The sequence below is a fragment of the Hakea prostrata genome, chromosome 5 (assembly GCF_041222555.1).
Source record: "Hakea prostrata isolate BN-2017 chromosome 5, UWA_Hpros_2, whole genome shotgun sequence".
Classification (NCBI taxonomy): domain Eukaryota; kingdom Viridiplantae; phylum Streptophyta; class Magnoliopsida; order Proteales; family Proteaceae; genus Hakea; species Hakea prostrata.
In genome coordinates this window covers 55678024-55690177 of record NC_142604.1, presented here as the reverse complement: position 1 = coordinate 55690177, position 12154 = coordinate 55678024, and the positions used below count along the sequence as shown (strand labels likewise).

Below are 12154 nucleotides of genomic sequence, written 5' to 3'. Positions count from 1 at the left end.
GATATCTAAATATGGGAATTAAATGTTGTGTCATTTCAATAATCTGTTGAACGTGGCAGTACCTGTTCTTTTTATTCCATTCTGGGATAGCTGCTAATACTATTCTAATAAGTGAAGTTGTCGTCGTCTAACCAATTGACTCCAACTCTGATGAGACCGACTCAAATTCGTACTAATTAATGTTTACAGTAGGGAATCAGTTTCTGTATGATACGGCAGGATCAGAAGCAGACCCAACCGGATTGATCTGATCTTATCGGGCTAGTTTGAAATCCTATGATAAAGATGACGAAAAAGCTTCATTTGAATTGTTAAACTGAGGTCAATCTGATATACTTTCATTCGATTCTACCCTAACCACATGAGCTTTTCATCTAAAGCATATCGTATTGCCGATACCAAAAGAGCATATCATACGGCAAACCTCTAGATTACTCAGCGTATAAGCCTTTTGAAACACAAATCTCCAAACTTAACAGTTATTCATATTATTTAAAATAAAAAAATAAAAAAACCACACACAGACACGCATTGAAAAAACTACAAATGCCAACTATCAACAAAAAGTTCCTAAATGTTTTATGCTCCCTCATTTTCTCAGGTGTAACATGATCTTGCATATCTGGTCGTTCTTGACAATTAAAGAAGCGGTTTTCCCTGGCAAAGTGGCCTCAAGACGATTCAATTTTCAGATAGCCTAGGCCATTGGATTTCTGAAAGTCAGCTCACTGTCTAAACCTTTCTCAGAACCAAATAACTGTTGAGCACAAAAGTACGCTTCACATGCAAAATGATGCATATTAATATACATCTAAAAGAAGTCTTCTTTCAGCATATAATTCTAACCTCACTCTTAGATCAAGAGTACCAGAACAAAACCATTCACCAACTTCAAAACAAGAAGCACCTTAAAAAGTAAGTCAAAAACTTTAGAACTAAAATGGCCCAAAGGTTTTTGTATATGATGGAAATCAAGAGGCATACTTTGAAGCAATAAACGGTACACCAACTCAGCAAGCAAAAACATAAACATTCACCCGTATAAATGGAGGCTTCTCAAGCAGCCACAGGCATGTTGGAAGTGTTAGCTACAAGTGTTGTCCGCTTCATGACAGATTCTCCCCGGCCATCAGGTAATGTCATAGTCAATTGAGGAAAATCCATAAGAACCTGAAAATTTTAAGAGACAGAACATTCAAATTTCAGATGCTACTAAAGGATTGATAAACAAGGGAAAGAATAAAAGAGCTACATATTTAGGCCATTTCATTTCCTCTCTCTCCACAACCAACATAAACCCCAGTGTTAGAATTAGAGAACTGCACATGAACAAAACCTTATACATAAGAACTCCATTAATCAATCCTTTATCATCCCTGGAAAATAAAAGGAGAGTCCGGTAGGCATCACACACCAAATAAACAAGAAACCGCACCTTAGAAAGAGCTTGACTGATGACGGTTTTACCACAACCAAATGCTCCAGGAATGGCACAAGTCCCCCCAAGAACAGAAGGGAAAAGGGCATCAAGAACACACTGTAGAAAATATTCAAAAGAAAGAATGAAGATATCCAACTTAAATTGACGCAATGAAGTAAAAAAATCTGGCAATGTATTCTATTTTGTTTATTACCAGTCCAGTTAAGAGAGGTGTATCAGCAGCAAGTTTTGATGAAACAGGGTGGGGTGTATGGACAGGCCAACTCTGCAGCAGTAGAGCAAAACAAATGTAAGAAATCATTGTATGAATTCTGATTTATACCCAACAAAGAAATGAGAAATCAAATATTATGTTCTAAATTGATAGAATAGCCAAAGAAAATAATTTTAATCACCTGAAGCATGGTAAATTGCTTTTTAACACCTTGAAACTCAAGCTCCAACACCATGTCCTGCAAAACATATGGCAGGTGACACATTTAAGGTGATGAAACTAAATAATGACATGGTGAACACACAGAATTAACATAGTGAACACACAGAACACAAAAGCAAACGTCAGACTATAGACTAACAAAATTAAAAAATCCCCAAAGCAACTTTGTCTCACTCTGAGGAATTTGTGGTGCATCCCACAGCCTTAACATCTAGGTTGAACACTACCAGCAAGCCACAATATAATCAATCTTTCAGAATGGGGAGAAGAAAAGAATAATGAATAACTTGACCATCAATGCATCAACAGATCTTATTACTAAAGAACCTGGATGCCAAACCTTTAGTGAGTATTGAACAGAAGATGCAACGTAAGTGACCTTTCCCATAGCATCAGGAGGAAGAGCAACATGATGTTGCATCAAACTATTCTCAAAGACACTCTGCAACACAACAATAAAATTTTGGGATTTATATGCTGCACAAACTGAAACATCTGAGCAGTGTATTAACACCATCGTTATCTCCCGCCCCTCGACCCATGGTCGCAAATATATCCAAGAGTATTATTGATGCCATCAAACGTACAGCATATAAATCTGCACCAGTTAGAAGGTCTCCTTCACCTGCATCAGTAGAAAACATGAACTAATCAAGTATCCAGCACATCCGGTAAAAATGCAATTATGATATGTTAAATGATTACCTATTTTCTTCGGTTATCCAGAGGTGGGACAGAGACCCCACGACGTATATAGACATCACCAGATCTTTTAGCAATAGTTTTCAAAGGTCTGCAATAACATTAGCTCATGTCAAGAGATTACTTGAGCTCCTGGCAAAAAACAGCTCTTTGACCAACGTTTGTGCATAAAAATAAGTGTATATAGAAGGAAAAGGAGAAAGGAAAAAAATCAGGGGAATCTACAATAGCAGTTAGAAGCAAACCTAAATACCATCAAAGATATTCCCCAAATCTCATTCTGTTAACACAAAAATCCTGAAATTTTGAAACAAAGAGCTTCACTAACCAATTCTGAAAAAACGAATCCAAGCCAAAGCCTCACTAAGTCGTATTAGATTCTCAAGCTGCTAGCAGTTGCAGTTATCACCTGTTGAGGAGTGAAAACATGGGAAACATGCTCATTGGAGGATGTAAGAAAGCATTGCAAATTCTGATCAAGAAGAAAGGTTAAAACAAAAAAGACATGGTCAAATTTCGTACCTTCTTGCTGCTACCTGGAAAGTTGCCTCTTTTCGTCATCTCAACGTACCCTCTTGTTAATTCCTCTGCAGCTTCATCAGATAATTGTGGATGAATGTGCATTCTGGCATAGCTCACGTAAGCAATTAATGTAGGAAGGTCTAAGACATCCTGCATGGTGCTCTGCATGCAGAATCGAGGTCTTTTCAACATGCCATTAGATCTCTAACAGGCAAAGGCAGTATTGGCAATCATCATACCTCAGGATTTTCAAAGTGCAAAGCAACAATATGCTTTGGAAGACGCCTATCAGTTTGTTCATCGGCCTTGTCAAGAATCAAATAAATCAGATCGACCCTACACGCAAAAAATCTGGTCAGACGAACGTGCTACTTAGAAATGGAGGTGGGAAGAGCCCAAAAGAACAAACTTCTTGTGGCTTCTCACCTTGATAATAAGGTAGGTGGAAGGTGTATATTGTCAATAACAGACAATCGAGGGTTAGAAATTACCTGTACACTACAATAAAACATGAAAACCCTAAAGGACCAAAAATCTAAGAAACAATCAAAGCATTTAAAATGAAATGGCACTCCCCAAGGTTGAAATTCAATGGAAAAGCAGTACTTGGGTAGCCCATTAAATATTGAGATAGATAGGAACATTGAATGAAATACAAGAAGCTGCGCAAGGAAGAGATTATAATTCAAATGCAAGGAATAGAACTGATTAGCACATCACAAATATATTGAGAGAGTTAAGAACAATAGAAACAAATGCAAAACGATGAGCAAGCAAGAAACTGAAATTCAGAATGAGAAAGCAAGAGGAAATGTAAAAGAAGGCGTACAGAGGCAGAGAACAAGTCATGGATTATGTTATTTCCATAGGTCCATAACACCCAGTGACCATGAGTCCCAATTTGAAGACTTTTTTAAACCAATTTAGCAACAAAAACTTTTCTTAACCACGTCCAACTATGAAGTAAATCAAATACGGGGAGAAAAGAAAACAATTATCATATGCAATTCACTCTCCACAACTCATGCGAACCGTAAGCCACAAATACAAATGCTCTCTTTTGCAACATCACCATTGATAAATTCGAAGGGGAATTTCTCGATGCAGAAATTTTCTGATGCTTATGTTGATACAATAGTTGAAAAAATGAACGTCGAAGATATCAACTTACAGTAAATGTAAAACCTTTCTAAAACATCAAGATATCAACTTCGAAGACTAATCAGCAGATTACCACAAAAGTGAAGAAATTGATATGAACGTCAATGAGAGAATTCAGGAAGTCGTGTACAATTATAGGATTACCTTCACCACAGGGGGATTTACGGGTAGTGATGTGGAGAACTTTGGTGGGCATCCTCAGTGGACCCTAACTTTCAGCCGCTTATCCTTGGTTCCACGGACAAGATCCGCGCACACTGAAAAACCCAGAAAGGTATTACCATTTAAAGTAAAATCTGTAGTCAGAATATAGCCCTAGGAGTGAGAACCAAGCAAAGAGCAACCTTTCTCGAGATTTTTGACGTTCTTAGAAGAAAGAGTAATCCTGATACGGTGAACCTGCTCCTGAGGTTCCTCCAAACCAATTTTCCCAGGCTTCGGTGGTGCGTACGCCATAATTTCGTTTGTTGCTTACTTCTGCTTCGCTGCAACATTGGAGGGCTACTTCCGCATCGTCACCTTCTCCACCCTCCGAAGATTTCTGGTTTGTGATCGACTTAGCTGGAAGACGATTGTGAAGAAGATTTCTGGTTTGTGATCGACTTAGCCGTTAGCAACACGATTGAGGTTTTGTCAGCACGATTGAGTTAACTGTTTGTCCTACAGATGGAAGACGATTGGGAAGTTTTGTGATCGGCTTAGCAGTTAGCACCACGATTTGGGTCAGCACACGATTTAGGTAATTTTATTAATTGTTACTTTATTAACTTAATTCATGTAATGCAGAAAGTTATTTGAAAAATTACATTTTTAGATATTCATTTTTTATGACTTAAAGATTTAGTAATTTTAGAAGGTAATTTTTGATGAATTAGATTTAGTAGTTTTAGAATGTAAGGGTGTTTTGGCACACGATTTAATTAACTGTTTGAAAATTGTCGGCACGATTAGTTATTTGGCAAATTTGATTTTTGAATATTTAGCACACGGTTTAATTAACTGTTTGAAAATTGTCGGCACACGATTAGTTATTTGGCAAATTTGATTTTTAAATATTTAGCACACGATTTAATTAACTGTTTGAAAATTGTCAGCACACGATTAGTTATTTGGCAAATTTGATTTTTGAATATTTAATAAATAATAAATTGTTAATGTTTTATCATTATTACATTTATTAAGCGGTATTCAAACGATGCTTGGTTGATTTTGATTAGTTTCTTCTTCTTCAATTAATATTTCCTAGTTTTTAGGAGAAACTCTTCCTATTCCTTATGCTAGTTGTTGCTAATTATTATTATTTTTTTAAATGAGCTGTATTATAACATTTAGATGCTTGATTTTGATTAATTTCTTCTTCTTCAATTAATATTTCATAGTTTTTAGGAGAGACTCTTCCTATTCCTTAGGCTTGTTGTTGTTAATGATTCAGGTAAAACTATAATTAATATAATATTATTGAAAGTATAAAATATGAATTTACAATTTTAGACGTAATTAATTATATCAATGTAGTTAGGGAAGAAGGCTATTTTGGGAAGTAAAATTGTAGCCATGAGTTTGGCACACGATTTAATTAACTGTTTGAAAATTGTCGGCACACGATTAGTTATTTGGCAAATTTGATTTTTAGTTATTTGACAAATTACATTTTTGGAAATTTTTTTTATGACTTAAATGTTTAGTAGTTTTAGAAAATAGGGGTGTTTTGGGAAGTGAAATGTAACCATCCTCACTCAGTACGTGCTTTTATAATAGTAGTATGATAGTATGATTAGTAGTTTTAGAAAATAGGGGTGTTTTGGGAAGTGAAATGTAGCCATCCTCACTCAGTACGTGCTTTTATAATAGTAGTATGATTGATTAATTTCTTCTTCTTCAATTAATATTTCATAGTTTTTAGGAGAGACTCTTCCTATTCCTTAGGCTTGTTGTTGTTAATGATTCAGGTAAAACTATAATTAATATAATATTATTGAAAGTATAAAATATGAATTTACAATTTTAGACGTAATTAATTATATCAATGTAGTTAGGGAAGAAGGCTATTTTGGGAAGTAAAATTGTAGCCATGAGTTTGGCACACGATTTAATTAACTGTTTGAAAATTGTCGGCACACGATTAGTTATTTGGCAAATTTGATTTTTAGTTATTTGACAAATTACATTTTTGGAAATTATTTTTATGACTTAAATGTTTAGTAGTTTTAGAAAATAGGGGTGTTTTGGGAAGTGAAATGTAGCCATCCTCACTCAAGACGTGCTTTTATAATAGTAGTATGATATATATATATATATATATATATATATATATATATATATATATATATATATATATATATATATATATATATATATATATATATATATATAATTGTTATTTCATCTAAGATGCTAACACTAGGGTGCAAGTTTGGCCCTGACCCGCCCTAAGTCTGAATAGGGCTTGAACTCAAGATTTTGGCCCTAAGGATTGGTTAGGGCCAATGGTGGGCTTGAGGTTACATTTTGCTCTGTTGGGTTTGTCCTGATCTGTCTTTGATTTTTTGTTTTGACCTTAGCCTTGATCCTGTTATTAATTTTGTCCTTGATGTTTGATTTCAATGAATTAAGAACAGGAACAAGGATAAACCAATCAGGATTAGGACTAAGTATAAGATCAATCATGGCCAAGGCTAGAGACAGGAATAAGGTCAATCAGGGCTACAGACAAGGCCATCAAGGCAAAAGCCAATCAGAGCAGGAATGAGCTTGGCTTGGCCCTGTAGGGTTTAGGGTCAACGATAATAATCATTGGTCCTGAATTAGGGTCAGGATAGAAATGAGCTTAGATAAAATATGTCAAGTTGGGTTTAGGATTACAAAACCCCAACTCAGCCTAGCCATATTGGAGTCTAACTAACACCTTTCAAACTATTTTTTGCTTTTTATTTTAATCCCTTGAAATTTTTCCATCCACAAGGGGGCTGAGTAATTTTTTGATCAACTCAAGGGTGTACACGTAAAATTTTCAAAAGAAGGGAACTCAGAGAAAGTGACCTTGCCTTTTTAACTTGGATTTTTGGCTATTAGTAATTGTTTAGTGCCTCTTGTTGGCTCTTACGGGCTTCTTTGTGCTCCCTCCTTTCAGAAAAAAAAAAATATATAATAATAATAAAATATAAAAAAATCTAAATTTCTGTAAATGACAAGATGGCAACTCGTATTATCATTGAATAAGACAGTCACTACCGTGGATGGGTCTCAAACATGATAAAGTTTGCTTGTGAGTTGTGACCACTAAACGCAGTTTGGATCACTGAGGTACTGAAACACAGGCTTCACTCAGCTGATCATAGTCATGGAGATTGATGATCTTTCATGGGCTGTGAATACCACAGCACTGCTACTGATCGCAGCAATAACCTTCGTCTTTATCTTCTTCTCCTGCTTCCCAACCCATCTCCGTCGCAGGCAACCAAACCCACCACCACCAGGCCCAAAACCATGGCCAATCATCGGAAACCTCAATCTCATAGGTTCTCTTCCACACCGCTCCATCCACTCTCTCTCCGAACGATACGGCCCTTTAATCCAAGTCTACTATGGTTCAGTCCCTGTCGTTGTGGCGTGCTCTGTTGCCATGGCCAAAGAACTCCTTAAAAACCATGATCACAGCTTTGCTTCTAGACCCAGAAATGCCGCAGGCAAGTATACCTTCTTCAACTACTCTGCCATGACCTGGTCCCCTTATGGCCCCTACTGGCGTTTCCTCCGTAAATTATACCTTGCTGAGTTCTTCACCCCCAAACGTCTTGATCTCTACGAGAATAGCCGTATGGAAGAGATGGGTTTGCTCTTGAAGAGAATTTATGATTTATCAGGGAAAGAAATCAGACTGAAAACCCATCTGTGGAATGCTAATCTCAGCTTTGTAAGTCGGATTGTGATGGGAATAAAGTTTTCGGATGAGCCTGCTGAAGCGTTAGAGGAGTTCAAAAAGATGTTTGAGGAATTGTTCTTCTTAAATGGTGTGTTAGATATTGGGGATTGGCTTCCTCTGTTGGGATTCTTGGATTTGAAAGGGTATGTGAAGCAGATGAAGAATTTGGGGAAGAAATTTGATGGGTTTCTAGAGAAGGTGATCACTGAGCACGAGATGAGGCGAAGAGGAGGTGTGGAGATTTTGGAAGAGAACGATATGGTTGATGTGCTGCTGCGGTTGGCAGATGATCCTAATTTGGAAGTTAAGCTCGATAGGACATCTCTTAAAGGCATAACCCTGGTAAGTCTAAGGGAAATTCTTTTCTTTTCTTGCCCTGTGCTCCTAATGATGAACTTACGTACAGAGAGTTATATATAGACAATTACATGTATGGTTTGTTCTTTGATTTAATCTTTCAGGAACTACTATCAGGTAGCACTGAGAGTTCTATAGTCTCAGTGGAGTGGGCTCTTTCTCTGCTCTTGAAAAACCCAGAGAGCCTCAAAAGAGCAACAGAAGAGTTGGATAGGGTGGTTGGGAGAGAAAGATGGGTTGAACAAAAAGATATCCCACATCTACCGTACATTGATGCTATACTGAAAGAGACAATGAGAATGCATCCAGTGTCACCATTGCTAACACCTCACCAAGCTCAAGAAGATTGTGAAGTTGCAGGTTATACCATCAGAGCAGGAACCAGAGTACATGTTAGCCAATGGACTATAGGGAAGGACCCAACTCTGTGGGATGCTCCAGAGGAATTCCGTCCTGAGAGATTCATTGGAAAAGCAATCGATGTGAAGGGACACGATTTTGAGCTCTTGCCCTTTGGATCAGGGAGGAGGATGTGCCCTGGCTATGTGCTTGGGCTAAAGATGATCCAATCATACTTGGCAAACATCTTACATGGGTTTCTATGGAAATTGCCCGGTGATACGCAACCCCAGGACTTGGATATGAATGAAGTTTATGGTCTTTCTGCACCTAAAAAGATACCTCTTGTTACTATAGCTGAACCTCGACTTCCATCTCACCTTTATGGTAGTTGATGCGTGATTTCGGTTAGAGTATACTCCTGGCTATGTAAACTTCCAAAAAAAAAAAAAAAAAAAAAGAAAAAAAACCCTAATATAATTGTCAAACGCACTATCTAGAATATATTACAATAAGGTAGTTAGTCTTCTAAACTTCAACATCTTGAATGCCTTCATGAAATAATTGATGTATATATATAACGTGGCAATCTATGGTTGGCTCTTGTTAGATTGTGGTGCAAATTAGCAAGTTATTTATGTTACAAATTTGTGTATTATGTCAGTAATTTTTTTAGGGTTCATCATCAATCTAGTCACAAGGGCTGGGAATGGGAGGGTGGGGGAAGTGTGAATGGAAAGAAGGTTAGAGGGATGGAGGTTCAAACCTAAGACCTTCTGGGGTTTACGGCACTATGTAGGGTGAATCCACTACAAGAAATCCCATTTTAGCGTCGCCAAAATTATATTTTCCCCGACGGTTTACAGTAAAACCGTTGTCAAATATGTATTTTCTCCAATGGTTTATAAAACCGTTGCCAAATACTAGGATAAGGCCACATTGCCGAAAATGCCTAAAATGTGACGGTTTGGTATCAACCGTCGCCAGAAATGCCAAAAAATGCCTGGAGATATTTATTTTTGGCGACGGTTTGTTATAGACCGTCGCCGAAAATGCCTAAAATGCGACGATTCAGTATTGAGCGTCGCCGAAAATGCCTACTGGAAATCTTTATTTTCAGGTGACCGTTTTGTGAACCGTTGCCGAAAAGTCTTAAGAAATTGCCCAAATTCCTAAACCGCGCACGCTCTTGTTTTCATTCTCTTGCTTCGATTTCCTCTTGCTCACGCTCGCTCTCTGCTCCCTCCTCACGCTTTCTCTCTCTGCGCTATCGCTCTCTTCTCTAGTTCGTGGTATCGCCAGCTCTCTTTGTCTCTCGGTATTTATCTTTCTCTGCTCGGTTCGGAAGTTTGTGGTGGTTATAGTTAGCAGTTTTTCTTCATTTTTCCCTTCCATCTTCATCTTTCCCCTCCATTTATTTTCTAGTTAATGTTTGGAGCTTCAGTCACTGAAACTAGGAGCTCTGGATTTTTTTTCTCTTATTTTGGTTGATGCACCATAGACTTTGAAAAAAGTTTTGACCACCTTACAATCCAATTGATTCATGACCACCATTGCTTGCCTGTACTGATTTGATTTTAGATCTATCTCTGTTTTTACTGTTTGTGTTCATAAACCACTGTTCTTAGTTTGTGATCAGTCTACGATTGTGAAGAAAGAAAATATATGGTGATCAGTATCGATTGGTACAAATCACTACAGGATATTCAATACTGGTACCTAAAAACATGGCAAGTTACTTCATCTTTCCTCGTAAAGAAAAGATGTAAAGCATTGTGGTTGAGTCCCTTTTTCCACATACTAAAACAGTCCAAATGAACGGCTGGTTATTCCCTCCTGAAAAAGAGAGAAAACTGATGACATCTTCCTACTGTTCCATGTGGTTAGATGTACTAATGTTGAAGAGTAATTTACCAAATCAAATCATAAAGTTGGAGCTTTATACAATTGCCTAATATCTATTTCGTTTTTTTTCAAGAAAAAGGACTCCAGCCCCAGAAGTAGCTGATCAGATGGGTTTTTCTGATTATTTATTTATTTATTTTTAGGGTTTAGGGTTTAGAGAAATCTGATCATTTCTCTGGTTTCCTTGGACATTGTTCTCTTCCATCGTCATCGATTGACTTATTTTATCTTGTTTTTGCTTGATTTGGTATGGTGGCTTAAGCGGATTGCAAATTTCTTTTCTTCTTAATAGGTACATAATTAAATTTTGTATTATAAACTTCGATTGCTCTCTCTCTCAGGTGATTACGGTATTGGTGATAGTTGCTTGTGCTGGAGCAGATACAGACTGATCTGTTACTCATAATCAAATAGATCTTAATTTACTTTACACTCACTACAAAAAAAAAAAAAAAAAAAAAAAATTCATTTTTGTAGATTAGAATAACAAAATCGATAGCTTAATTAACTAGGTACATTTTTGTACGGTAGCAAAACATATAATATTATGTTGTTTTGTTCTCGATTTAAAATATTCTTTATTAGCTTGTATTATATCTACATACTTTTCTTCTTTAGATGATTATTTTTTGTTTGTGCTATTGCAGCTTGGGGGCTTTAGGCTGGGCTGTTTGTTGGGTTAGGGTTGTTTCCAATGAACTGTTGGTTATTGGTGTTTTTCTGGACCACTACTAAACTATACCTATCTAATTTCTTGATTTTCTTTCAACAGGTTTTCTTATATTTTCAGTCTTTTTCAACAAATTTATAAAGTGTGGAGAAACTATGCCTAGGCAATGGATTGGAAAGTCGAAAGATCCAAATTTTTGTTTGTCTTCACAATATAGAGATGAAGTCAAGAAATTTATATTTAATAATTATAAGTAATAGTCCTTCATGAATATGATGTGCCTAATTACAAAATGCATTCAGTTTCTGTAAACACATTCAATTTGTATGATCATTATAGACACGTTTCTTACTTCATGTATGTAACATGTGAATCATCATTTTAATGGTTAACCATATGCGCTCAATGCAATACTAATGTTCACATAATTTAAAAAATAATTACTTTCGAAATTACAGAATCACCAATTGATTATGAAATAAGTTAAATGAAACCCTCTTCTCCTTTAGCTTTGTCATTCCGTTTATGTTGCAATTACAAATACTGTTGAGTCTTTCTACAATATTTGCTTAACCTTTAACATATTATTTAAATTGTCTTCAAGTTTTTTTTCGTTTGTAATGGTTTCTTTGATGCATGTTATAGCATAAGGGAGATAGTTCTTTAAGCAAACAGTGTGGTGAATTTACTGTGGTAAAG

The 12154-nt window shown here is 36.4% G+C and overlaps 3 protein-coding genes across 7 annotated transcripts; 1 reads left to right on the top strand and 2 right to left on the bottom strand.

Moving 5' to 3' along the window:
* Positions 1-520: 520 nt before the first annotated feature.
* Positions 521-2678, bottom strand: LOC149016681 (V-type proton ATPase catalytic subunit A-like). Of its 2 annotated transcripts, XM_089156059.1 has the most exons (7): positions 2583-2678; positions 2465-2502; positions 2218-2319; positions 1837-1893; positions 1635-1706; positions 1436-1537; positions 521-1170 (listed from the first exon to the last, which is right to left on the bottom strand). In XM_089156059.1, the coding sequence occupies exons 3-7, from the start codon at positions 2296-2298 to the stop codon at positions 1057-1059; spliced, it is 426 nt and encodes a 141-aa protein (XP_089012185.1). In that variant the 5' UTR covers positions 2299-2319; positions 2465-2502; positions 2583-2678; the 3' UTR covers positions 521-1056. The 2 variants fall into 2 exon arrangements, with proteins under 2 accessions (XP_089012185.1, XP_089012184.1); XM_089156058.1 differs by having other exon boundaries at positions 2218-2502.
* Positions 2679-2915: 237 nt separating this feature from the next.
* On the bottom strand, positions 2916-5019 carry LOC149016680 (DNA replication licensing factor MCM4-like). 4 transcript variants are annotated; one of them, XR_016173505.1, is made up of 6 exons: positions 4607-5019; positions 4407-4519; positions 3528-3599; positions 3341-3437; positions 3102-3263; positions 2916-2988 (listed from the first exon to the last, which is right to left on the bottom strand). XR_016173505.1 is itself a non-coding variant. In XM_089155965.1 (4 exons), the coding sequence occupies exons 1-4, from the start codon at positions 3743-3745 to the stop codon at positions 2953-2955; spliced, it is 513 nt and encodes a 170-aa protein (XP_089012091.1). In that variant the 5' UTR covers positions 3746-4400; the 3' UTR covers positions 2916-2952. The 4 variants fall into 4 exon arrangements, 1 of the variants encoding a protein (XP_089012091.1); XR_016173506.1 differs by having other exon boundaries at positions 3528-3592; XR_016173504.1 differs by lacking the exon at positions 3528-3599 and having other exon boundaries at positions 4607-5017.
* Positions 5020-7510: 2491 nt separating this feature from the next.
* Positions 7511-9505, top strand: LOC149016679 (trimethyltridecatetraene synthase-like). Its single transcript, XM_089155964.1, has 2 exons — positions 7511-8526; positions 8646-9505. The coding sequence occupies exons 1-2, from the start codon at positions 7603-7605 to the stop codon at positions 9273-9275; spliced, it is 1554 nt and encodes a 517-aa protein (XP_089012090.1). The 5' UTR covers positions 7511-7602; the 3' UTR covers positions 9276-9505.
* Positions 9506-12154: the final 2649 nt, after the last annotated feature.

Bases quoted from the DNA above. Each gene is read 5' to 3' on its own strand.
- LOC149016681 (XM_089156058.1), bottom strand. From the start codon at position 2,394: ATGGTGTTAATACACTGCTCAGATGTTTCAGTTTGTGCAGCATATAAA. The intron at 1,894-2,217 runs GTTTGGCATCCA...TATGTTTTGCAG, and splicing joins CTGTTCAATACTCACTAAAG to GACATGGTGTTGGAGCTTGA. The intron at 1,707-1,836 runs GTGATTAAAATT...CTACTGCTGCAG, and splicing joins AGCAATTTACCATGCTTCAG to AGTTGGCCTGTCCATACACC.
- LOC149016680 (XM_089155965.1), bottom strand. From the start codon at position 3,745: ATGTTCCTATCTATCTCAATATTTAATGGGCTACCCAAGTACTGCTTT. The intron at 3,438-3,527 runs GTGAGAAGCCAC...TTTTGCGTGTAG, and splicing joins CCACCTACCTTATTATCAAG to GGTCGATCTGATTTATTTGA. The intron at 2,989-3,101 runs GTACGAAATTTG...ACTCCTCAACAG, and splicing joins TTCCAGGTAGCAGCAAGAAG to GTGATAACTGCAACTGCTAG.
- LOC149016679 (XM_089155964.1), top strand. From the start codon at position 7,603: ATGGAGATTGATGATCTTTCATGGGCTGTGAATACCACAGCACTGCTA. The intron at 8,527-8,645 runs GTAAGTCTAAGG...TTAATCTTTCAG, and splicing joins CTCTTAAAGGCATAACCCTG to GAACTACTATCAGGTAGCAC.